Source organism: Plectropomus leopardus, chromosome 16 (assembly GCF_008729295.1).
Source record: "Plectropomus leopardus isolate mb chromosome 16, YSFRI_Pleo_2.0, whole genome shotgun sequence".
In the NCBI taxonomy this organism is placed as follows: Eukaryota; Metazoa; Chordata; class Actinopteri; order Perciformes; family Serranidae; genus Plectropomus; species Plectropomus leopardus.
The window spans coordinates 28616598-28640207 of record NC_056478.1 but is presented as its reverse complement, the minus strand read 5'-3'; the positions used below and the strand labels follow the sequence as shown (position 1 = coordinate 28640207).

General features: G+C 39.6%; 1 protein-coding gene across 1 annotated transcript; it reads right to left on the bottom strand.

Annotated features, from left to right (window-relative positions):
- Positions 1 to 22635, bottom strand: map3k7 (mitogen-activated protein kinase kinase kinase 7). The gene is given in 18 exon segments (XM_042503130.1): positions 1 to 230; positions 232 to 277; positions 1428 to 1543; positions 1881 to 1942; positions 3180 to 3279; positions 5503 to 5570; positions 10758 to 10838; positions 11602 to 11749; positions 12402 to 12532; positions 13694 to 13775; positions 14987 to 15117; positions 15509 to 15637; positions 17407 to 17531; positions 18648 to 18786; positions 20674 to 20719; positions 21581 to 21646; positions 21862 to 21972; positions 22061 to 22635. Coding segments are annotated over 18 exon segments (1809 nt in total). The 5' UTR covers positions 22154 to 22635; the 3' UTR covers positions 1 to 95.
- Between the last annotated feature and the right edge of the window lie 975 nt (positions 22636 to 23610).

Below are 23610 nucleotides of genomic sequence, written 5' to 3'. Positions count from 1 at the left end.
ATAGTGCAGGGGAGGAGGAGGAGGGGTGGAGTGGGGGGGGGGGGGGTCGGGCGGGGAGGGAAGGGATAGAAGCAGTTCATAATGTCTCTGTCTCATCACGACGTGCCCTGTCTCTTCTGTTGCTGGACCCGGATCAGCTCCAGCTGTTTTTTGCACTTCTGGTAGTATGTGGACAGACTCTTGTTCTCCTCCAGCAGCTTTTTGTGCTCCTGCACCAGACGGGACGTGTTTCTGCTGGTCCTTCTCGTCTTGGTCCAGTTCAGCGATGAGCTCCTTCCTGCACACAAAGGAAATAAAGCGATATTAAATCTTGGAGCAAAGGCTGGTTTTGCTTTGTGGAATAATTCTCAATTACAGAGTTGGAGCAATGGACGACATTAAAGCTATCTTTTTTCAGAAAGTAACATTCAGACAAATTCAAAACAACATGTAACTTCTTTTCATGAAATTGAAGCTATGCCAAAGGGCTTGATGTTGTTGAATATAGAACGAGGTGATGGAGAAAATCAAATGTCGACGTCAAGATTGCAATGATATTAAGCGGTTGACTATATGCTGCTCTCACATGCGCCTCGGACATATTGTAATTACCATATGTAGGAGCACATGAACGGCCCTCCAAAATCATAACTACAATGATTTTGGCAATAAAAAAATTATATATTTCATTATTTTTTTTTCCTTGTGGCTATAATTTACTTTTGGTAATTGCACAGTTTGGTATATGCATCTATTAGCTGTAGCAAGCAGGCAAACTTTTGTTGTAAAACATTATTTAATGACATAAGGTCCTGACTTGACGTCATAAAAAAATGCTGATTGGATCTGACATATGTCTTTATGTTCAGAATCAGAATCAGAATCTAGAAGCCAAGTACATTTACATATACAAAGGAATGTGACTTGCTGTTTTGGTGCAAAACAATTAACATAAAGGAAGAATAAAACAGGGATTTTATAAAGAATTGAAGATAAGATAAAAAAATATAGAAGCAATTTAAATATATAAAATGACAAAACAGAATATAAAGGACACAAAAGTATGTACAAAAGGCACAATGGAGGGATTGTACAGGTTTTCACAAGTATAGTTCTTTATCAATGAGATGTCAAGATGTCTTTAGTCAAAGTTATTCCACTGTTCTTCCTCCTGCGGTTTAGTAAAGCTGTTGTCTTGGATTTGTCAGCTAAATTTGGCTATTGCCTTTGGGTGTCTGTCTGTACTCACACCTCCACAGTAAAATGTCTTTATCATTAAGTCACCTTGGTGAAGCTGTTTATTTTGCTGCACTTGTGGCAACACATGCACAGTAACAAAACATTTCCCAGTGCAGTGAATAACCTCAACACTGCACCCACTCTTTTTCTAAGCACCAACTTTAAATCTCTGCAGATGAAAATCAGATGCTTAGTGTGGCGATACATACTTTCTCTGGATCAGCAGGGCGATCTCTGTTTGCACTTTCAGGTATTCTTGGGCCATCTTGCAGTGCTGCTCGAACACGGCCATGGACTCTTTGGAGTTGGGACAGGGAGCGAGAGGCTGCACACCGACACACATGTTAATTTACTGCAGAATGTATTTCTGTCAGCTCTAAGAACAGTAGTAGCAGTAAGTAGATATGAGTACACCAAACATCCCGCTGATGATGTGTATTTATATTCACTTCTGAGATAGCGTCATGTTTGCAGGGATGATCCCTTTACATGAAGTCATTTATAACGAAATTCAATCTTCGAGATCAAAAAGGTGAGTTGCAACACCACCAAAGCACAGCTAAAGCTGATTCACTGCTACAGTATCTGACAATATTTACATTAAACTACAAATGAGCTGGAAGCAGCGCTGTGTGCTGCGGCGGGCTGACTGCACGGTGTACCTGCAGCTGGTGATCCAGGGTCAGATAAGCCATGGGAATGGAGTTGTCTGAGCCGTTTGTGTCTGAGAAAAGAGAAGAAAGATGTACATGTAAACATCTTCATTCGACTGAAATGAGACTAAATTGAGTTTCTCAAAATCAGACTCACACCCAGATAAATCGACTGGATTTAGTCGGGCTTTAACTGGACAGGTTTTCTGTGCGTGCTCTTAGTCGGCACCGCGGCCTCCCTCTGTGTTTACAGATAGGGACTGTTCGTCACTTATGAGGTCAGGAGGGGTGCTGCAAAATGGGTCAGGCATTTTTTTTTTAATTAAATTAACTGAGTAGGGACTTGTGTTTTTAATTTGGGCTTCTCCGTGTGTACACTGATTAATTACCAGGCCTGCAAGTTGAGTTTTGTTGGTTTTTTGTTATCATGCAGCACAGAGCTGGAATAACCTCCCACATGTTGTTAGACGAGCCCCGACTCTGAACACTTTTAAGGCAAAGCTCAAAACATTTTTTTACACTGCCTACGCCACCTGGTGATGACACATTTTAAACTGGATTTTGTATAATTTTAAATAATACTTTTATTTTTGCACCTTTGTCTGCAGTTTTGCTATTTTTTAATGATTTTTTTTTGTTGATTTTTTTTTTTATATTTTATTGCTCTGTAAAGCCCTGTTATATGAAATGAGCTTTATACAAAAAGCTGCCTTGCCTTGGTTACTTAACCCTTTGAAACCTGGACTGTCATCAGTTTTCTTATCCCTTTCTAAGCATTTAAATCTTTGAAACATTGAGCAAATTAGTATGACTTCTTTTAGAAAATATGGGGGAAAAAAAGGTAATAAGTAACTTCGGATGAAATGTCTTATAAAAGGTGACAAGAAAATTATCTTAAAAATTAGCTAAAAAACAAAACAAAAAAGAGAGAGAATAATTAGAAAATGTTCAAACAAAGGAAAAATACCAAAAAACTGTCTTTGTAATTATCTGATTTTTAAAATTTTCTATATTAATTTTATTCTTCTTATTATTCTTCTTTATTATTGTTATTTATTTATTATTATTATTTTGGGTAGTTTTCTTATAACTTTTTTGCTAACTTTTTGTTCATTTAAAAAAAAAGTTTCTCATTGCCTGCTTTCCATATTTTTGAAAGAAATAAAGCAAATTTCAGGTTTCAAGAGGGCAAAACACTTGCTGTACACATATTCCGTCTGTTTTTTGTTTGGTGCAATTGTGATATCCTTCACTCTTCTTTGATATCGTTGCAGTAGCAGACTTTTTTGGTAAAGTGATAACGAGCACCTGTGGGGTCATCAGGGGAGAAGTAACCTCTGCTGCTCGTCTTATCAGGTGGCATCATCCTCACACTGGGACTGGAGGACCGGCTGCTGTTCCTGCTCCCCTACAAGAGAACAAAAAACACTGTCAAACTGGGATGATGGTGAGGACTTTTTGTATGCAGCAACACATATGATTAACTCTGAGGTTAATCCAGTGTTAGCAGCAGACAATGTTTCAGTGTCTCCAGAGATCCTAACATGGGAACCGAATCTAAATGTTAAAGCAAATTCACCCAAACACAACCCCATAGCTCTGTCGCACCACTGGGAATCCCACAGGCAGCACTATTTATCTCCTTTAGCAACAGTATTTTTATACTAAGTCTTCACTGTGAACTCTAAATGACCTTTTGACTGCACTGAGCTGCGGGTTTACCGCCAAACTAATGGAGACGAATGTTTGGGAGAGCAGGAGAAAACGCTCCGAGCCGAGCAGCATATTTTAAGCTGCGAGTGTTTGAGGAGGCAGCATCTGGCTGTTCCTTCACTTGTGTCTTTATCTTCCTGGAGATGACATATCAAACACATGTCATACTCCGTGACCCTTTCTCCCAGAGGTTTTCTCTTTCCTGACAAAGAATGCTTCAAATGTTTATGAGAGACGGTTTCAGTCAAACATCCACGAGGCTTCACACGTGGAGCAATGACAGCGGCAAACAGAGAAATAAAGCCCTCTGGTTGGGTTCTGCCGGAGTTCAACTTTACATAAAGAGAAAGTTTTGTCTAAAAGTTATCAGGTGTGCATCATTAATCTGACATTAAAATGGAAAACATCAGCCACTTTGACTCATGGAGCAACTTAAGAAATGATTTACAACAATTAAAAAAATAATTAAAAACCAAACAAACAAGGATGGTAAGTAAGTGCTAAAAACAATCTGATACAATTTTAGATATAAAGTATAATTACATAAAAAGTTATAAAGTTGTCTGTAATAATAAAAAATGTCATTTTCTGTCATTTTCTTTTCACTTTTGCTGATTTCTTGCAATTTGCAGGTTTTTGCTGCTCATTGCCCTTTTCTCACTATACTTGCGAAAGAAAACAAACCACTATGCTCAGGTTTAAAACATTTAAATTCTTGCGAGAGGCGTCTGAACGCAGCACAAGAAAAGTGATGTCAATCCAGGTTTCAAAGGGTTAGGATAGAGTGCAACAAGACATATTCATACTAACTTTCCAGCAAGACAGCTAATTTGTGTGAAGATGTATAAATAGTCAACATGAGGGGTTAACCACAGCTCTGCTGTAGATACCAACCATGTAGGTTTCATATCGTTCACCAGCAGATTTGTCACACTGATAGAGCTATTGAAACACCAAACTGTTGTATTGTATGTGATCAGGCCATATTGCACTTTAACTTTATTTCCCACAATAATTGTGTTTTCATTCATTGACTCTGTGATATATGAGTGACAGACGGCCGTAAACCTACTCAATTCTTCCAATGGTGAATAGGAGACTGCTGTCATACATTCATGTCTTCATTAACTGGGGATATAACTGAAGTAAGCAATTAAATTAGGATGTTGAAAGCAACACAGATTATGTCAAATCCATGTCCCTACACAAGGCAGGTTTCCATTCAAGATTTACACAAAAATTAAGTGATATTTTAGAAATGCTGATCGAACACAACTGCGAGAAGACGCGTTTGAGCTGAGTGATGTTATGCGACTTCTCCTCTGGCAATAACATTCCAAGAAGCATTGGGATGGATGTTCAAAACATTAGCAGCTTTATTTCTACTGCAGCCACCACACTAGCCCTCATTATTTCCAATCCAAGGTCACGAAGGCTTATTATGCGACCAGTAACAAAAAAAAAAGGCAAGCCCCTATATGTGGGAGCAGCCACGTATGAGGGATTTCTGGGAGGTGATAGTCCACGATTTCACAGAGGAATTGTGGATTTGCGGATGATCAGCTCAACTTTTGAAGAGGTATGTGATGCAATAACAGCTCTTGTAGCTCCTGCTGCATCATGAGGGTGCCAGTTCCTACTGACAAGCATATAACCATAGCAAAGAAAAAAAGAAAACAAAGTGTTTCCATTGCAGTTTTGCAAAATATTGCTTTCTTCGAGCAAGCATAAAATTGTATTTGCAATAAATGGGAGCTTTTCCTAAACAGACATGTTTCCATTAGGCATATTTTATATTCAGAATGTCAATTTGCGCAATTTGAGGGTATTTGGTAACCTGCCTAATGACTCCAGCCATCAATGAATGAAACTCCACAGCTCCTCATCCATTCACTCCTTGTGTCTGTGTGCGTCTTACCTGGCTGGACTCTGTGCCGATGCCGGGCAGGTCCTGCACAGATCGACGTCTCTGAGGCTCACATGTGGCTGTGGACAGGATGGACACACAGAGGACAAACATGAGACCTGGTAGAGTATGCAGACGGTGATGGTGGGACACTGGTGCCCATGACTGCTTGAGGGACATCCAGGCCCACAGAGCGGCACGGGGACAGCTGCACTGACTTAACCCTCTATATTCCGACCTGTCAACATGTGCTGAGGCATGGCTACAACATGACCACAACACTAAAAGTACCCAACCCCACTGACAGTGCTGCACTGACTGGCTGGTTTGGGTTTAGGGTAAGGCCAGAGGGTCAACGAGAACCGGAAGCTACTGCACTCTGTCTACACCAAACACATAAGTGAGCGAAACCTAAGGATTAGGTCACATTTTGCGACCACAGAGCACCAGTGTGTCCTGCAAATATTAGTAACATTTGAGCTGGAGAGCCTTTAGTTTGTTGCCTGCTCACAGTGAATGAATCCTCACAGTTAAAGGCGCCCCAGTATCTGTCTGCTAACGCTAACTGTTGACCGGAAGCTTCAAATCTGCAACAAAAAACATTTACACTTCCAGCCTGAGATGAGCCAGGTCCTTCAAAGTTAAAGCACCATGGGTCCTGCTTTGATTTGCTTAATTCTAATAACACTTTTTAAAAATGTCATTAAAAAAGTGCTTTATTTAACTTTCTTGTAAGCATATTTTATTAAAAGTTATTATGACAGTAGTGTATTCAACTTTATTATATGACAGTAGCTACTTTAATATTATGTAACTGCAGTTAATCCAATGATTTTATATTTTAGTAGTTAACATTAGTTTAAAAGACATTTAAAAATACTGAGATATATACTGTGTATTGTGACATAGCCTTAAAATATTGCAATATTATTTTAAAACCATACCACCCAGCCCTATGTCATAGTAGAGACACAATCTGTTGTTTTAAACTGCATTCTTGTCGAAAATCTTTTGGTACCATGGTGCCAGCACGCTGTCTAAAATCACACACTAGAGTGGAATGATTCCACTGTTGTTTGGTTTTGTGTTAAAATGCAAAGGAGGCACAAAGGAGGGACTTAATAACGGCTATACAACTCAAACTCTATGTAAAAAGGTTTTTTATCTGCAACTGCAGGAATACCGGGTCTTAACAGGTTTATTATTATCATTATTATTATTTTTATAATTAGACAAAAAATTTAAAAATCAATAAAAAATCTGCAAAGTATTTAAAGGTTTTAGATTTATATCTAAGTTTAGAGTTTCAATGTCAACATTACAAAGGAAGCTACTATAATACTTGGGGTTGCTCTGATAATTTTAACAAAACTTCTCTTTTGTTAACTCTAGCTCTTCTTGGAGGACTAGTGTAACTTAGTAAGTTAGCAATTTTACAGAGCAAGTTGATTGATTTCTATATGCAACTGATGTGCATCAGTCCTTCCCATTGTGTAGGCTGGGTGGTGTCCTAATAGTGACGTAAAACTGGGCGATATGTACTTTTGGATGGTTGTATGTTGTGAACTGACAACCAAATAAAGATATATGTGGAAAAAATAATATAAATGAAGCTTTGAACTATTCAGTACAGCCCTGACAAAAAGCACACTGGCCGTTGCTCATTAATAGGATTGCTGACTATACTGTGCCACTCCAAATTATACTGCAATATACAGCATTACTCATTAAATCAGGTATGACCAAAATGTCAGCTTGTTAAGAGTTAATGAGGCCTTTTATCAACTTTGTTGCCATGCGATTTAAGATTGATGGCATATTTTGTCTTCAGTCTACAGTATATAATCATTCAACTGCAGCTCAAGCACAAACAATTTGTAAAATAAGTGTTCCCATGTTTCACACAACATAAAATATGCAACACGACTAAGTTGTAGGTATGGGGATTCCACATGTGATGACACATGTCGGATCAAGTCTCTTATTCACATATGGAAACTAATCCAGATTTGGGTTTATCTGGTCTAGGCTGACAACTGTACAAGCTCTGTCTATGGTACACTGAAGACACAACACATAAGGAGACACGGAGAGACACACACACACACACACACACACACACACACACACACAAACAAACACTTCAAAGACAACACAATGAACTATTTCTTTGTCCTGAAATTGAACTGAATTTTAATATATTCAGAATTATGCTTTTGCAATTGGATACATGCAGTTTGAATAATCAAATTTGGATGTCAATTCTGGATTTGCAGCCACAATTTTTTTTAACTGTTTCTCAATGGCAGGGGGTGTAACGGTGCATTTATTCATCCATCATCATTCAGTACAGGATGTTTTGTTCGGTATGTGACTTTCTTCAGTCGGGTGCCCAGAATTAGCCTGTGAAATTCCCCAATGTATTATACTTTAGCCTATGTTTAGCATGTGAGGATCGTAAATTGTAAAGAGTGAAAAATACTTGGAAGGCTCTGGCAGTGGGACAGAATATTGTCTTTATGTATAGACTGAAAAGTACACTCAACATATTGTGACTTTGAAGTGGCGTACTTTTGGTCCACTGCCATTAACCCTTAAGTATTTGGATCCTTCGTAACGTTGTCAAAATTGTATCGCTTGTTTCACTAAAGCATTTTTGAAAATTTGTTAAATTTGTTGAAAAACTGTTAAAAAGTTATGATTCACATAACTGCAAAGATGTTGACTGAGTGTGAGAAAACTGTTGAACTCAATGTGAAACTCTTAAGTCACTAAAGTCGAGGCTCAAATCTAAAGGAGACCGTGCTTTTGCCATTTGGGTCCCCTTGAGTGTGGAACGACGTGCCTGAGGAGATGAGGAGCGCAGAATGAGTGACTCTTTGAAATCACTTCTTGAAACTCACTTTTACAGACTTGCTTTGATGTGATGTCTCCTTTATTTGTTTATTCATTCATTTTTTAATCTCTCTTCCTCTATTCATTTTGCTGCTCTTACTCCATTTATCCGTTCCTTACCCTTCAGATGTCCTGTTCTTCACATCTTTTCATCTTTTTATTTACTCGTTCATCTCTCTTATTCATCTGTTTTAATCTTCTTATCTTCGTTATATCCCCCGTAATGTGATGTCGTCTTCTTATAATATTTCTTATATTATTTTTTTTTACTTTGATTGCTTTTATTCCTATATTTTCTAAAAGTTATACTTTTTACTGCCTTTTGAGATCTGCCTGCTTTACTATTTTTATTTTGCTTTATTCTTGTTGACATTTGGTATATACATTTTGTTCTGGCCTTTTTGTTTGACTCTGTTTGGCATGCTTGTTGATGTTTATTTTCATTATTCCCTTTGTTAGAACACTTTGTAAACATCTGGTTTCAAGGCTGCTATATAAATAAAGTTATTATTATTCTTATTAAATGTAGATTTGTATATTGATGTGTGTGTTTTGAAGTGCAGTTGAAACTTGAAACTCAGTAGAAATATTGTAAAATATTGTTAAAAAAACAGCGTATCTAAAGAGAACACCGTATATCTGAGTCTTTTGTAGTAATTCTGGTGTTGCTGATGTTTTTTTTTCTTCTATGGTTTATGGGTGCTTTTATTTTTACAGTAATTACTGCATATTAGCCTACATAATCTTTACATTTTTCAGACAAAAAATATTATCTTCTGCATCGCTTTTGTTTCTTCTGCTTTTCAAATGTTTTGTCCTATGAGCCCATATCTAAGGTACATCTGGAACTGTGAATTCTGTGGACCATTACACCCCTACCACTGGCCATGAGGGATTTCTGTGCTGGGGAGAAGATCTGATGTCCAGGTGTGCACATGCGATCATAAGTGCCCTACCTTCAGTAACATGCATCACCTGCCTCCCTTAGTCACTGGATTAAATTAGCCACACTCATTGTGTCTCACACGGCTCCGAAATAGAAGCCGTCTCTGACATCCGGAGCTGTCCCCATTCCTTTCATCCGTATCTTGGCTTGTAATAATAGCTTTGACCCTCAATGTGAAAGAAATTAATCAAAATGACTTTTTCAAAGTTAATGGATGTAAAGAGAGCAAAAGGGGGGAGGAAAAAAAAACAGCCATGCTTTCTCTAAGTCCTCTATGCATGAAAGGCAAGGACGAGCTCAAATGCAGAGAACTGGCGCACTGATTTTAACTCATGAGCTGCTGCAGCCAAGCCAGAGAGATGACAGAGAGGACAGGGCCATGAGTTACAGCGCTTATCTCATGTGTCACCTTATCAGATGCAATGAAGTGGTGACTAAAATGTGTCTGTATTGGCACAAGTAATAGAACATGCAATTTTGGGGTATGAAAGGTGACACCACATGAGAATATTAACTCATGTTCTGCTTCTGTCATCAAAAATCCCAGAAGACACAGAGACAAGGGGCAACTCTGATGTGTGCTTCTCCAGGACCAGCTCAGTTATAGCTTTGTTTTTTACAACCCAAATTCCAAAAAAAGTTGGGACGCTCTGTCAGACCTAACCCTGTGAACATTCAGCAAATTGGTTTGGAAAACTGGGAGAAGGCAATGAGCAATTTAATGAGACATGACCCAAAATGTAGCAAGAAATTAACAATAAAAAAAGTTTTAAGAAAAAAAAATTGCCTGGAAATAAAAAGACCCCCAACACTGCAAAAAATACCCAAAAAACATAAATTGACTTGACATCCCCCTGTAACATAAATGGAAATATAAAATTATAATAATTATTAATATAATCTTCTGGACTTTTTTCCCCCACATTTTATGTCCCAATCCCCCTTTTATTTAACCCTGATCGTTTCAGCTTAATTTATTCAATAAATTATTTGCTTTTCTGTTATATTTTCAGCTAATTTTAGAAGTTTTTGCTAATTTCTTGCTCATTTTCGGCCCATGTCTTGTTAAGTTACTTGTTGCCTTCTTGATGTTTTTGGATGAAATCAAACCAATTTGCTCACATTTCAAAGGGTTAAATATCTTATCTTTGCACCCTATTCAATTGAATTTAGGTCAAAACAGATTAGCAAATAATTGCATTTTGTGTTTATTTAGGTTTTATACAATATCCCAACTATTTTGGAATTTAACTTATATGACAGAAACTGCCCTCAGACATCCAACAAATCTGTTGTGACGGAAAATTCGGTGGCATTATATGGAGTGACACACAGGAGAACGCCACATCAAGAGCACAGCAACCCAAGCCAGCCAAGCCAAGCCAGCTCCACCCGATCACCAGGCAGCCCAGGGATCCAATGATACCTGTGACGACGATCTTGGGAACATCCAGAATGGTGCCGAATGACGCCGTTTTACGATGGCCTCGTTTATACTGCGGACGTGCTGCGAAAACACATATACACACACACACGTACAGCTGCGAACACAACAAGCATGCAGACTAAAGACAGACTTTGGGGCCACCACAGCTGGACTGGAAGCTGTGGGCAACACACATGCAGAGCATACAGTGTGCGTGCAAGGGCAGCATGCACTCGGTGCATTCCAGGCGCTGCGGAGTGGTACTGACGTGGACTGCCGGCGGCCGCGGCACTAATTCTCCCAGCACAAACAACAGCAGGCATTCACATCTATTGCTGTTTGGATTAAAAGTCTTAACAAGGCAATCTGAGGACAGAGGGCGTTCACGTTCATACTACAGTCACATTTAAGTCTGAAAACAAATCCTGACGTACTCTCTGTGCTCAAATCAATAGTCTACGGAGAAGCTCAGGAGGTTTCAGCACTGGTGAGTCTGACTGCTTTCTGTCAGAGCTTCTACAGGAGGTGAGATGTTTGACAGCTGGCTCTGACGGGCCTCAGTGTTCAGGGACATGTGGGTGTGTTTATATGAGGAATCAATATTCGCCTCAAAGTGATGAAAGCACGTAAAAAAACAAACGGATTCAAGTGTCAGGGGAGGAGTTTCTTGTGGACTTGGAGAGGCCTCATTCCAACAAGATTCACCTAACATTGCATGCCTTTCTATCCTGTGTAACTTTTCTTCTTAAGTACCAGATCATTCTTAAGAGCATGCCAATTTGCCCTGATAAGCTCATCTTCCTGCTTTCATGTGTTTTTGTGCTGTGTAATGTCTGGCATTTACCTGCAGGTGCAAATGGCATTTTGGGCTCCAGCTCCGAGAGGTCAGCGCTCATTCTTTTGCTGTCAGACGATGCCAGGCACTGTGTTCGTGCAGGCAGGCTCTCCACGCTGCCGCCCCTGGACAGAGGCAGCGTTCTCAGTGGGTCTGCCTGGGGGGACAAAAGAAGATTTTCACTGTAGCAACGTATTTTGAAATTATGTGGTTTTTCCTGTAATTTAATCTAAAACTGGTTTTCAAAAACAACATTTCAGCGGTTCTGATTAAAATGAATAATGTCTCCAGCTCTGTGTATCTTGGGTTTGTTACCAGATAATGTCATTATGAATGAACGGAAGAGATTATGGGTCCGTCTGGCTACAACAACAAAATCATCTGGCCCCTGCTGTTTAAGGATTGGATCGAACTGGTGGCAAAAATGCCTCTTTTGAACATGTTACATACAGAATAATGGAGAGAGATGATATTTCAAACAAATCTGGGGCCCCATTTTGGCCCTAAAAGAAGGAATGTAGGGACTAATGAGTTACTGGCAGCTGCTTAAATGAACTGGTAGATTCTGAAGTAACTGGTACTGTGACGGCACTTTTGTTTGTCTTTTTTTTGTTTGTTGTGTTTTTTTAATTTTTTCCTGTTGTGTTCTCTGTCTTTACTGGAGTTGCGCTTTAAAAAAAGAAAAAAAGAAAAAAGATGGGACAGTGAACATGTGTCTTGATTATGTGTCTTGGGTGTCTGTGATTTCCTTGACAAACACATAAAATAAAAGAAGACGAAGAAGATGAAGACAGAGACAATTAGTTTACCTTTGGTTTGAAATAAGGAGCAAACTGAGGCGTAATCTTGATAGTGTCGTTGCTCCCTTGAGAGTCACTGTGTTCCATGTTTGCGTCGCTTTTGTTGCTGGTGCTGGTGCCAGTGTAGTCCACATATGAACCTGTTATTTCACAAGATGAAGGACAGGACTGATGTGTTAAAGGGCTTTTGATGGTGTCTTTCATCTAAGACTTTTACATTGCTGCTTGTATTTGATAGTTAACAACACTGAAAGCATTTAAAATAAAAAATCAAAAATCTGAAAATAATTATAATAATAACTCCAAAAACTTAAGGTGGACACATGTTGGACCGGATTGAGTTCCCACAGCTGTATGGGTCCAAAAAAGTATTAGTGTCTGTACATATGCCAGATGTGCCAGTTGTGTATTCAATATCTGTGTCTGTGAATATCTTCTGTAACTTGATATGGACACGTGCATGACATCTAAATTATGAACGGTTCAAATCATGTACCGACTAAAATCATCACCTCCCTATTAAAACACAAAATATTGAAGGGATATGAGTTGGCAGAACAGAGTGGGAGACAGTAAGAGATGATACAAGACAGGCAGGCTGCTTTTTATAGTGTGACTTTTCTGCACTGAAGTGTTTCTTTGTTCTGTAATGTGTGTGTGTGTGTGTGTGTGTGTGTGTGTGTGTGTGTGTATTTGTTTATTCAGACTGATCTGTTCTTGTTTTTGTCTCAATTCTTGTTTGATGAGATCACAGTGTGTATGGTGAATACTGGGGCAGAAATTGGGAATATTCCTGTTTTTATTTTACAAAACTTAAAAAGTGGGTAGGATTTGATACGTATTCAATTTCTCACACTCCTTTTTGGACATGAAATACTTACGTTTGTTTACCGAATACATGAACACATTTAGGTGTGTTTTTCTTGCTTATATTTTAGTCTGTTTCAATTTTATTTGGCATGTTGGAACTGAAACTAAACTCTGAGATAAAAGATAACTGACTGAGGACCTACCATTACTCAGTTTACTGTGGGCAAAGAAAATGAAAGACATGAGAACATTCTTGGGTTCTGAGCATTAATTAATATGAATCCAGAGATTTTTCTGGGTAATATTTATGTTACCCACACAGAGAAACACAGTGAGCCATAATGCATTTTCCTTTTACATTCTTCTATGTTGAAAACCACTGATTGCACTGTGATATTGGATCTTAGAGACTCATGCATTAAATGCTTTGTACTGATTTTACATTTACGTCTTGTACTGGTGCATCTCAAAAGTGAGGATGATTCTTGTACCTGTGCTAGTTGCAGAGTTGCTCTGTCCCTCATCTGAATACTGGTATGGATACTGCAGGGGTTCATCAGATCCTGGGAAGTACTGCCAAAATAAAAAAAAGAAGGAATAGTGAGTAAAGTTGGCTATATTAAGCAAAGCTTCATTTAACTTATATTCTTAAAAATGCACACCTTGATTAAGGTGACAACAAAACCACATCTTTCTACCCAAACTCATCCGGTATAGAAAGTGAGGTTAATTACAATATAATAACTATTAACAACTTCTGGCATATTGTCAGTAAGAAAAAAATAAATAGCACAAATGTTTGTAATGCAACATAATTCCACACCTTCAGACTCTGAGCTGAAAATAATTCCTGAACTGCAGCTTGTGCTTTATACAGCACAGGTACAACAGACTAGGACACTAGTTTAGATGAGAACGGCCCCTCTAAAGACGAGGTCTTTCCTTAGCATTTTTAAAAAATCTTCACTCACATGATAACACTGTGAGAATGATCCTCGTATTCACGGATCCACAAAAACAACAGAAAACGCTGTGATATGCATACCAGGCCAGTAATTGGCTGTTTAATTTTGTAATGACCATACCATGAGCCTTCAAATAAAGGTGCTCTTCATCAGAGTGGTGAGTAAAAACAAACAGGCAGATAATGGAGAATGCACGTACGAGAACCGATAGCTGATCACAGTAGTGGTGCAACAAATTAAAACTTTGCTGGAGGAGCATTGATAAACTCAATAGAGTCGGCAGCAAAAACACAGCTTTGTAGTCCATCATTGTTGTTATTGTTGTCCTCCTACTTGCCGATGTTTATTTGTCTGAAACATAATGTGCATGCACCAGGTGAGGCCAGGACGTCACCTCTCTCACAGGATCCAGGCATTTCCCGTTTAAACAGCGACAGAAGGGTTTAACGTTTCATGCAAGGACTGTTGCTGTGTAAACTGCTCCTGGGACATCTGTGATGTCATTTTAGAGTCCAATTTTGTGATGCTGTTGGATAGCATCACATTATAATGACTATTTTATTGTCCACCCCATTTATATCAATAAGTGAGGGGAGGGCTAAATTACAGAAATACCTCTGTGTGAAAGGCAAAACACTGTATACTGTATGCAGCATTAAAACTTTACCCGAGGCACTCATTTCCTGCCTCTTTCTTCATAAGGACCAATTCACACATTACATTCTGCTCTGTGTGACTGAACTATCCGCTCAGGTTTATTAATTCAATCACTTTCAGTTTAATGAACGCCTTGTCGCGAGTGCGTGAGCACGGATTTACCTTCATTAGATGAGTCATGATCTTCACTATCTCCTCCATGGAAGGCCGCTGAGACGGATCTTTAGACCAGCAGCGAGTCATCAGACTCTCAATAGGCTTGGGCAAATTCTTGATTAGAGGAGGTCTTGTGCCTGAATGTGTAGAGAAAAAAAAATCATTCACATGAACAGATAGCGTTTGGCATCACACCAGACAGGCAAAGAAATATTGCAAATGTATGCTTAATCCCCTGCTTCCTGCTGCTCCAACCAGTAATGACTCAGGCAGGCACATCCAGCGGTGAAAAATATTTAACTCGTCCCCAGGTATTATTAGCGTCCCATTAGTATTCTCTTCCATCCATCTGTGGATGAAGAGAAACTGCAGGGAGCGCTGCGCAGGTGAACACACGCTCTCCTGCCAGCCTTTACTTTCACCGCCTCCCAGCAGGCCTTGCGGGGCGGCACGTCTCAGCGGCTGACAGCTGGACATGGCCTTTGCATTCTCCACACACACACGCACGCACAGAGTTAAGTGACTCACCGTTGTGCACGGCCCACATAATGCGAAAAGCTGGTCCTCCAATTTCATCAAAGGGCTTCCTGCGAGTGATCACCTCCCAGAGAATGATCCCCCAGCTGAACACGTCGCACTTCTCGCTGTAATTGCTGCCTGCGAGTACAGAAGAAACCCACAGCAACGCTTAGGTCCTTTTCAAACAGGGAAAATAGGCTCCGTTTGACACCGCTGACTGACTGATACAGGTAATTCTCTGTGGCACATTTGAGATGAGAGCGAGGATGTGCCTGAGAAAGCACCACAGCTTTTATTTCATCTCTGCTTCCAGTCGGGAGGGGGGCGAGGAGGAAAATAAGGGTGCTATTTTTTACCAAGGAACAGCTCCTGTGTTGCTTAATTACTGAGCCTATTATTGCAGAATTAAAGTGCACATCACACACCTATTCCAAAGTTGCTGTGCTGATGCAAATTAGTTGTAGAGGGTTCACAGAGAGGGCAAAAGCGATGTTTAATTGTGCTGGAGTCTTGTAACTACCCTCAAAAACAAGATAATGACGAGGGCCAAATTCATCTTTCCTCCTGACCCCCCTCGCCAAGAACACGTCTCATCATGTAGAGATACATTAGGGCTCCTGGCTGAATGAGAACACAAATTCTACACCGTCTCCTCCTGAGGGAAATAAAGCCACCAGCATCACTTCATTCGTCTTCTCTCTATGCTTGGGAGACTACCATCAATAAAGCAGCAGAGTAAGGCTGCTGTTGATGAATCAAGAATTAATGGCTCCACGCTGGGAGCGCTAAACTGCCATTAAGGTGAAAGGTGACAAAACAAATGCCGCATTTTTCACTGCATGGTACCGCAAGGCTCTACCCAACTTGCTCTTTTGGGGTTTTTCATTTGCAAAAGTTGTGGATGTGACCTCGTGCCTGTTTTTTTTTGGGTTTTTTTTTTGTATCATCATCAGGGCAATACTAACAATTCTGCACAAATCCACCAATTTTAAGTAGCCAAGCCACTGAAAAAGCAAGTTTTTCATTCACTCAAACCAGATTTAAAAAAACGGCAGCCCGCTAAAGTAGACTGTATGCTCCATTATGCAATTTGTTAAGGAAAACTATGACTAAATATTTAATTAGATATTTCTCCCGACTAAGAAGAGACGATGACGAGACGGCAACAACCTAATTAAACACTGTAAAACTGTCACTAAATCAAAATGCAACGTTGTTGATGAAAAACGACCGCGTCCACATTCTCCTTCTCTTCCTCTTCAGACTTTTTTCAACGCACATAAATGCTACTGCAGCGAGGGCTTGATTCATGTTTGTTTGCATTTTTCTCTTACCATTACAGCGGCGTAGATGGATGACACGCTGACGACGTTTTGTTCTTGCGTATTGACGTTGATGGACGTACGTCGTAGCCTGCCATTCATTAGGCTTCATCGCACAGTCTGCATACACCAGGCTTGATGTATGCAGTTTATTAGATCCATGTTGCAGAGTGTAACTGCACTAAACTTATAAGACTGCAAAAATCTCACAGTCTGCAAGAGGCTTAAAACTACAACAAAATTAACTCTAATGTCACGGTGGTTTCATGGGGTGTGGACATGGCTGAAAATCCTGACTCCACTGAGGAGTATTGTCCACAGTGGAACATGAAATAGAGAATAGAACCTGGTACCAAAGCTGAGTTGAGTCAAGTGGAACCATGCGGTGGATATGCTGCAAAAGGTGGAATGCAAGAAAGAGCTCATACACATGGATGGGCGCCTTCATTTGATGGTTGTGATTCTGTGAGCATTTCTACAAATTAAACAGTAACTAGATACACATTAACACTTTTCAGTTAAAAAGCAACTGACAGGGCAGGTATCCAAAGCTCTTTAACTACTTAGAATGCCACTCATACTTGCCTTCAAATACCTCCGGGGCCATCCAGGCTGCACTACCTTTGTTGTTGGTCATGTGGGTCTGAATGTCGCATGCTGTTCCAAAGTCACATATCTTCAGCACGGTGCCGCCTGCCACTAGAAGCAGACTGAAACAGCGAAAGCAAGAAATACGGCACATTAGATGCAGGCAATGCTTAGAACTTAGAATAATCAATAATTAGAGTTGACGCTTTCAGAGTTGTTTGAGCAGGTAAAAAAAGATGGCTGTAACCAGCGACAAGGGGAAATGTACAGATTAACACCGTGGTTTCCAAAGATTTTTACTTGTGATCCCTCTTCCCCCCAAGATTGTTTCATTAAAAGATTTTTTAGATAGATCAATAAAAATTAGATAATCATAAACATTTTGTTTAACCAAAATATGTGATTTTTGTTCTTATTTCTTAATCTTGTGAGGCTGCAGATTTAACTTAGGGTCATTTAAACAGGGTTTCACCCCCAGGTGTGAGAGAGGAAAAAAAAGAAATTTATGTTAAACTGGAAAAAAAAAAGTTGACAAGACATCAAATGAGAGCTTAATAATGCAATCTTTGTGTATCAAATTGTACAATATATTAGCTTATTGACACAATCTTATCACAAGAAATGGAGGACTGCAAGTGTAGGCTAGGGAGTAATTCTGTGGAAAATCATTAAAAGGAGCATAGAAATACATTCCTGCACAATAACGCGAAGCTGACAACTTGTGACAGTGCATGAGCTTGTTATACCTGGAAACTCCAAAACAGCTCCCTAGAAAACAGACCAGCTGGTCATTCTCAGAAAGTCCTGCCACTTTTCACTGGAGTAACACCTCTGAGATGTAAACATGCTTCAGTAACACTTTTTCAGAGGCTGTTTAAACTGATAACACAGCACTGCATTTTAAAAAAAAATGGAAAGGGGCTGGTCATGTGCTGCTTCAGGTCTGAGTAACAGATCCGTCCTTCAGATGTCCAAACATTGTGCAGCAGTTTAGAAAACTATGAGAAAAGATTTTACTACAACTTTGTCATTATCATATATCACTTATTTTTCAGTGGCTCCCAAAGTTGTGTGACTTTAAAAGAGAGTGAACACTTCTAGCTCAAAATATGAAGACAGTCTGACCAAGTACAACATTTTTTTAACACCTCAAACTAAATCAAACAAATGTAAAGGAGCAGACCAGGCATGTTGTCGGCACAGTGAAACAGGAGAGTGTGAGGTGAGGAGGAGCATACTTGGGTGGCTTGAGGTCCCTGTGAATGAGAGCCTTTGGTTTCATGCCATGGAGATAGGCCACGCCCTGGGAGCACTGAACACACCAGCTCATGGCATGGGAAGCAGTGTAATAGGGGAGGGGTTCAGCACCATGCAGCACTGTGGACAAGAGAGCACAGTCACAACCACCAGCACTGACAGCAAACCTACAGTGGAACCAAGCAGAAAGTACTGCTTCATGACACTGTCACTCACTCACTCACTCATACACATACACATACACACACACACACACACACACACACACACACACACACACAGAGAGAGAGAGAGAGAGAGAGAGAGAGAGCTAACACACAGGGCTGACACCTTCGTCTTATAACTTCAACAATTTTATCCAGGAGGGAAAAGTGACAACATTGTTCAAAAACAGTATTCACAACCAAACTGAATGACATCAAAGTTCTGGTGCCAGAGTGTCGCTCCCAGGAGGAACTTTGATAGAGATTCAGTAACTCGGGAGGAAAGCCAATTGTGAAGTGTAAAGCACAGCACAGAGTCCCATATTGTGGGATTCACATCCTAGAAAAAAAAAAAAAATGTTCTGAACCTCTTGGGAATGAAAGCTGTTCCAACCATGATGTTGGGAGAACAGATGAAAAGCCTCCACACAGTATGAAGAACTCATGCATTCATTAATCGCCTACGATGATTCCTTTAAAGCTGAGAAACGTCTAACTGCATGTATGAACAATACTATTTAAATTAGTATTCCAGATTATTCACAATTTGCCCTTATTCTTTAAGTTTTGGCCTTCATTTCAATCACACTGTCCAGATCAGAGTATTTAATGAGATCTGGGATCACAGAGACATCGATATCTCAAAATCCAATGAGGCAAGAAACATGAGGAGTCGGACGAATGGACAGGTTGTAAATAAACCAACAGATCTAAAATCACTTTTTTTGGAGGTAAACAACAACCCAAAATTTCAATACACGTCCCTCACTCTACACACGCAACCAAATCTGTCTGGGAAGTTATGGCTGATGTTTACTACAAACAGTTTGGGTAATCATTTTAGCATTTGCCTTTTTTTCTTTTACAAAAATACTTCAAATCCACCTTCCATTATATTTCAGCTTAATTACTTAATTTTGAGCCCAAGGTTTAAATAAAAAGAAGGTTATGATACAGTATGACTATAGTAGCAGTCATTGTTCAAGTTTCCGCAGCTGCACTGTCTTAAAAATCCAAAACATTGTTTTAACTTGTCTTGTAATTTACAAAAAACAAAAACAAAACAGCATACTTGTCTGCTGCAGAGCCAAGTACATAGCCCAGGTCTATTGGTAATGGTAAAGGAGTCAATTGCCTATTTTTTGCAGGTTTTCCTATGTTTAAAAAAGAGACAGTTAAGTGCCGTTTATATTCTATGAATTCTGAGTAATAAATTTGATTATGTTGCACCAAGTGTGGTCAGCTTTAGTGTTTCATATCCATTAAGTCAGACTTTTCTTCCTCCAGCGTTTGCCCGACTTATTAAATATATCGTCTTTGTATTGTTTTCGTTTTGTTGTCTTTGCGTCTTTGAGTATCCAAAAAGCGCTGTATAATCTAATTTGTTAATATTATTATTAGTAGTAGTTATAGTAGTATTGTTATGATGTAACAGTCTTAAAGTCATATTAACACATGTTCTGTAATGATGAATTCTGATGAAACACTGACATGTCTTTTAAATAAGCCACGAAGCATTACTGCATGTTTACTGTTGTTTGTTACACCTCACTATCTCTCAGGTCCATTTGAATATTTGCTGCAGGGACTAATGACGCTGTGCTGCATGTCACTACTTCATACAGGAACTGAACATATGACCAAACATGCAAACAGTGGGGGAGGAGTGGGGGGGGTGTCAACTGAACAGGGCTGCTTCTCATGTCTGTGCAAGGCTGTGCTCATTTCACTACCAGCAAGGCAGAAGAAATGCCGTCATCTCTAATACAACAGTACCGTTCTCTCGTGCTACATGTAGACTCACCATTGTACAGCGACCCTCCTTCAGCATATTCCATCACAAGGCAGACCTGAGTGGAGAATAAAATCATCAGAAACTGAAAGACTTGATCAGACAGACAATACAAACATACACAACCACTGCTGAGCATCAGTGTGGCTGCCTAGTTCATGGTATGCAGGTTTGTTAGTTACTGATCGTAAATGCACTCGCCACAAGATTCCCTCTTGTTATGTGATTTTGAGTAATTTTTTTCTTTAACTCTAAACTTTTTTTTTTTTTACAGAAATATCCTGCATAGTGTATCTTTAGAGACAATGACAGACCAAGCCGACGGTCTGGTGCAATCAATGTTGGGCCATTGCTGAGTGTTTGTCACCCTAGTCATTGCAGTGTTTCCTGCACTGCTTGTTGGCTCTTGTTGGCCCTTGTTGGTGTTTTTTCGGCCAATTCAACATGCTGAATTGGCGTTGGCAAGAGCGGAACCCGTTGGTGAATGAAATAATTATGATGGCAGTTCAGTTCAGCTCAGCGCACAAGAAGAGAAATGAAAGTCTGGAAAGAAAGCAAGCAGTGAAAGTCAAAAGGGAGTGAGATCCAAACAAACTTGATACACAAGGTAAGATTATTTTTCTTAAGCCATTGAGCTCTTTAACAGAAACATTCTGTGATGGTTGGTGGTGTTGTTGTTCACCGGTGCACGATTCGTATGCTTTGTTCTTTCAATACTTGATTGTTAATGCGCTAACTTGCCTACTAGCGTCATGACTATCTTCCAGTTTCCCTTTTTGAATGGCACATACAGTCGACGACCATCTGCTGGTGTACTGGCGGAACAGTCGGCTTTTATCCATTCAAGCTTTTCTACACCGGTTTGGTGTGTCTGCGTTTTAAGAGAGCATAACGCACGATAACATTCCACATGACTTACTGGGTTATTGCAGGAGCCATACAACTTCACAATGTTGGGGTGATTCACACGTGAAAGCTGCCGGAGCTGGAGACAAAGAGGAAACGTCACACACAGTTCCATGTGCACTATTCAGTACTATCCAAATATTTACAATCCTGTCCGTCATTACTGCTACTGATGGCACTGATATAAACCGAAACAAAAGACACTGTAACATTAACTAGATCTTGATTGTGAGTGTTAAATAAACATGTTGTAGTGTTGAGGAAAAACTCAAATAAAGACGGTTACAAGAATACCTCAACAATGAAGGCTTTCCTCTCCGATTCACTCTCAATGGTCTTGATTGCAACATCTTTGCCTTTCCATTTGGCTTTGCAAACAACACCAAAGGCTCCTCTCCCCACCACCTAAAAATGGACAGTTAAACAGTGAGTTACTGCAGGCTGTAGATGTCTACACCTTGCCATGGGCAGACCAAACCCAAACCCAACCTACCTCCTCAACTTCAATATCCTCATAGTTGATTTCTTCAAACGGATATCCAGGAGGTGTTTCAAGTATATCAGCGGATGGTAACGTTAGAGACATTACTAGCTAACGTCAGCTAGTAACTTACTGCAAATAAAAGCAAAATGCACACAAAAACAACACAAATGTCACCGTCTGTTTACAGTTAAATGGAGCACAAGGATGCGCAGAGTTGCTTCAAAACATCTTTCACAATGGCAAACTTCTATGACAAAGATGTTAGCTATTTGCATGGCTACGTAACATAATAAATACGTTAGCTACTTTCATTAAGGCAGCGCGGTTTATTGCACATGCTTTCCCGAGCTGTCAAACAAGACCAAAAAGCTTAATGTTAGCCTCCTGTCAGCTAATATGATGCAGACAACCAGCTGGCTAACCGCGTAGCTTAGCTAGCATATTGAACAGTAGCTGCGCTAGAAAAACTAACACTGAAATGTCAGTGTGCTTAAAGTTAGCTTTTGACACACGTAATACAGTAGTAAAGCATCACTACAGACAGGTACCGACAGTAAATTTACATTCCATTACCACAAAAACTATCTACTCAAGGCCTACAGTGTATTAGCTAGCCAGCTTGCGTTAGCCGGCTGGCCTGGATGCTAACGCTAGCTAACCGGGACTTGTTAGCTTCAACAATCCAACCCTTCGCAATTGACTTGTCACCAGCGCCGGCTCTCTGGACATGGGGATGTTTTTCTGCTCTTAGTGTACGGGAAACCGAGAAATAACGTCCATTTTTAAAAATAGCCTTTGTCTCTCCACTTGGCAGCCAGACATAACTTTTTTCACAACTCGTCTAGCTGGCTTGCAAGGAGTGTATTTTTATTCTTCGCAGGAGCAGCTCCATCAGGAAGTGTGTGCGCACTGCAATTGTGTCCCCCGCACATTGAACAGGACACCTCATTCCAACCTTTCAAAAAAACAGAAGAGATTCTTTCATTTTGTAACTTTTTGGGGGTGAAGCGAATATTATATATATGATATTATGGGCTTTATCATGAATTTAGCTTATTTTTTTATAGGCTATCATTCGATAGTTTTAACATGAACAAAGCACAGTATTTTATAGGACAATCATTTGTTTAAAGTTACATTAACCCCCAGGGCTCACTTTAATATTACACACACTATTTTCTACTTTCACTTTTTTTCTTTTAAACCAACATCAGTCCTAGTAATAAATATCAAATATGCTATTCACTGTGTTCTTAGATGAAAACAAAAAACACCCAAATAATTTGTGACTGGGAAAAATGCATGATCCTCCCTTTTAGGTTTATTTTAGGGAATATTTTATATTAGACTTAAACAAGAAAGTGATTTTGATCAAATATTACTATCTTAAATTTTGGTTATGATATGGTGATGTTGTTTTTACATGGCCTATCTAAAATGTAAAAATTCTGCAATAATTTCTGTTTTTGCAGTTTCGAGCTATGATAAATGACGTAATTTGGGCGATTTTGAAAGAAAACAGGCCTTACTTTTTAACTTTTTAACCATTACGTTTACTT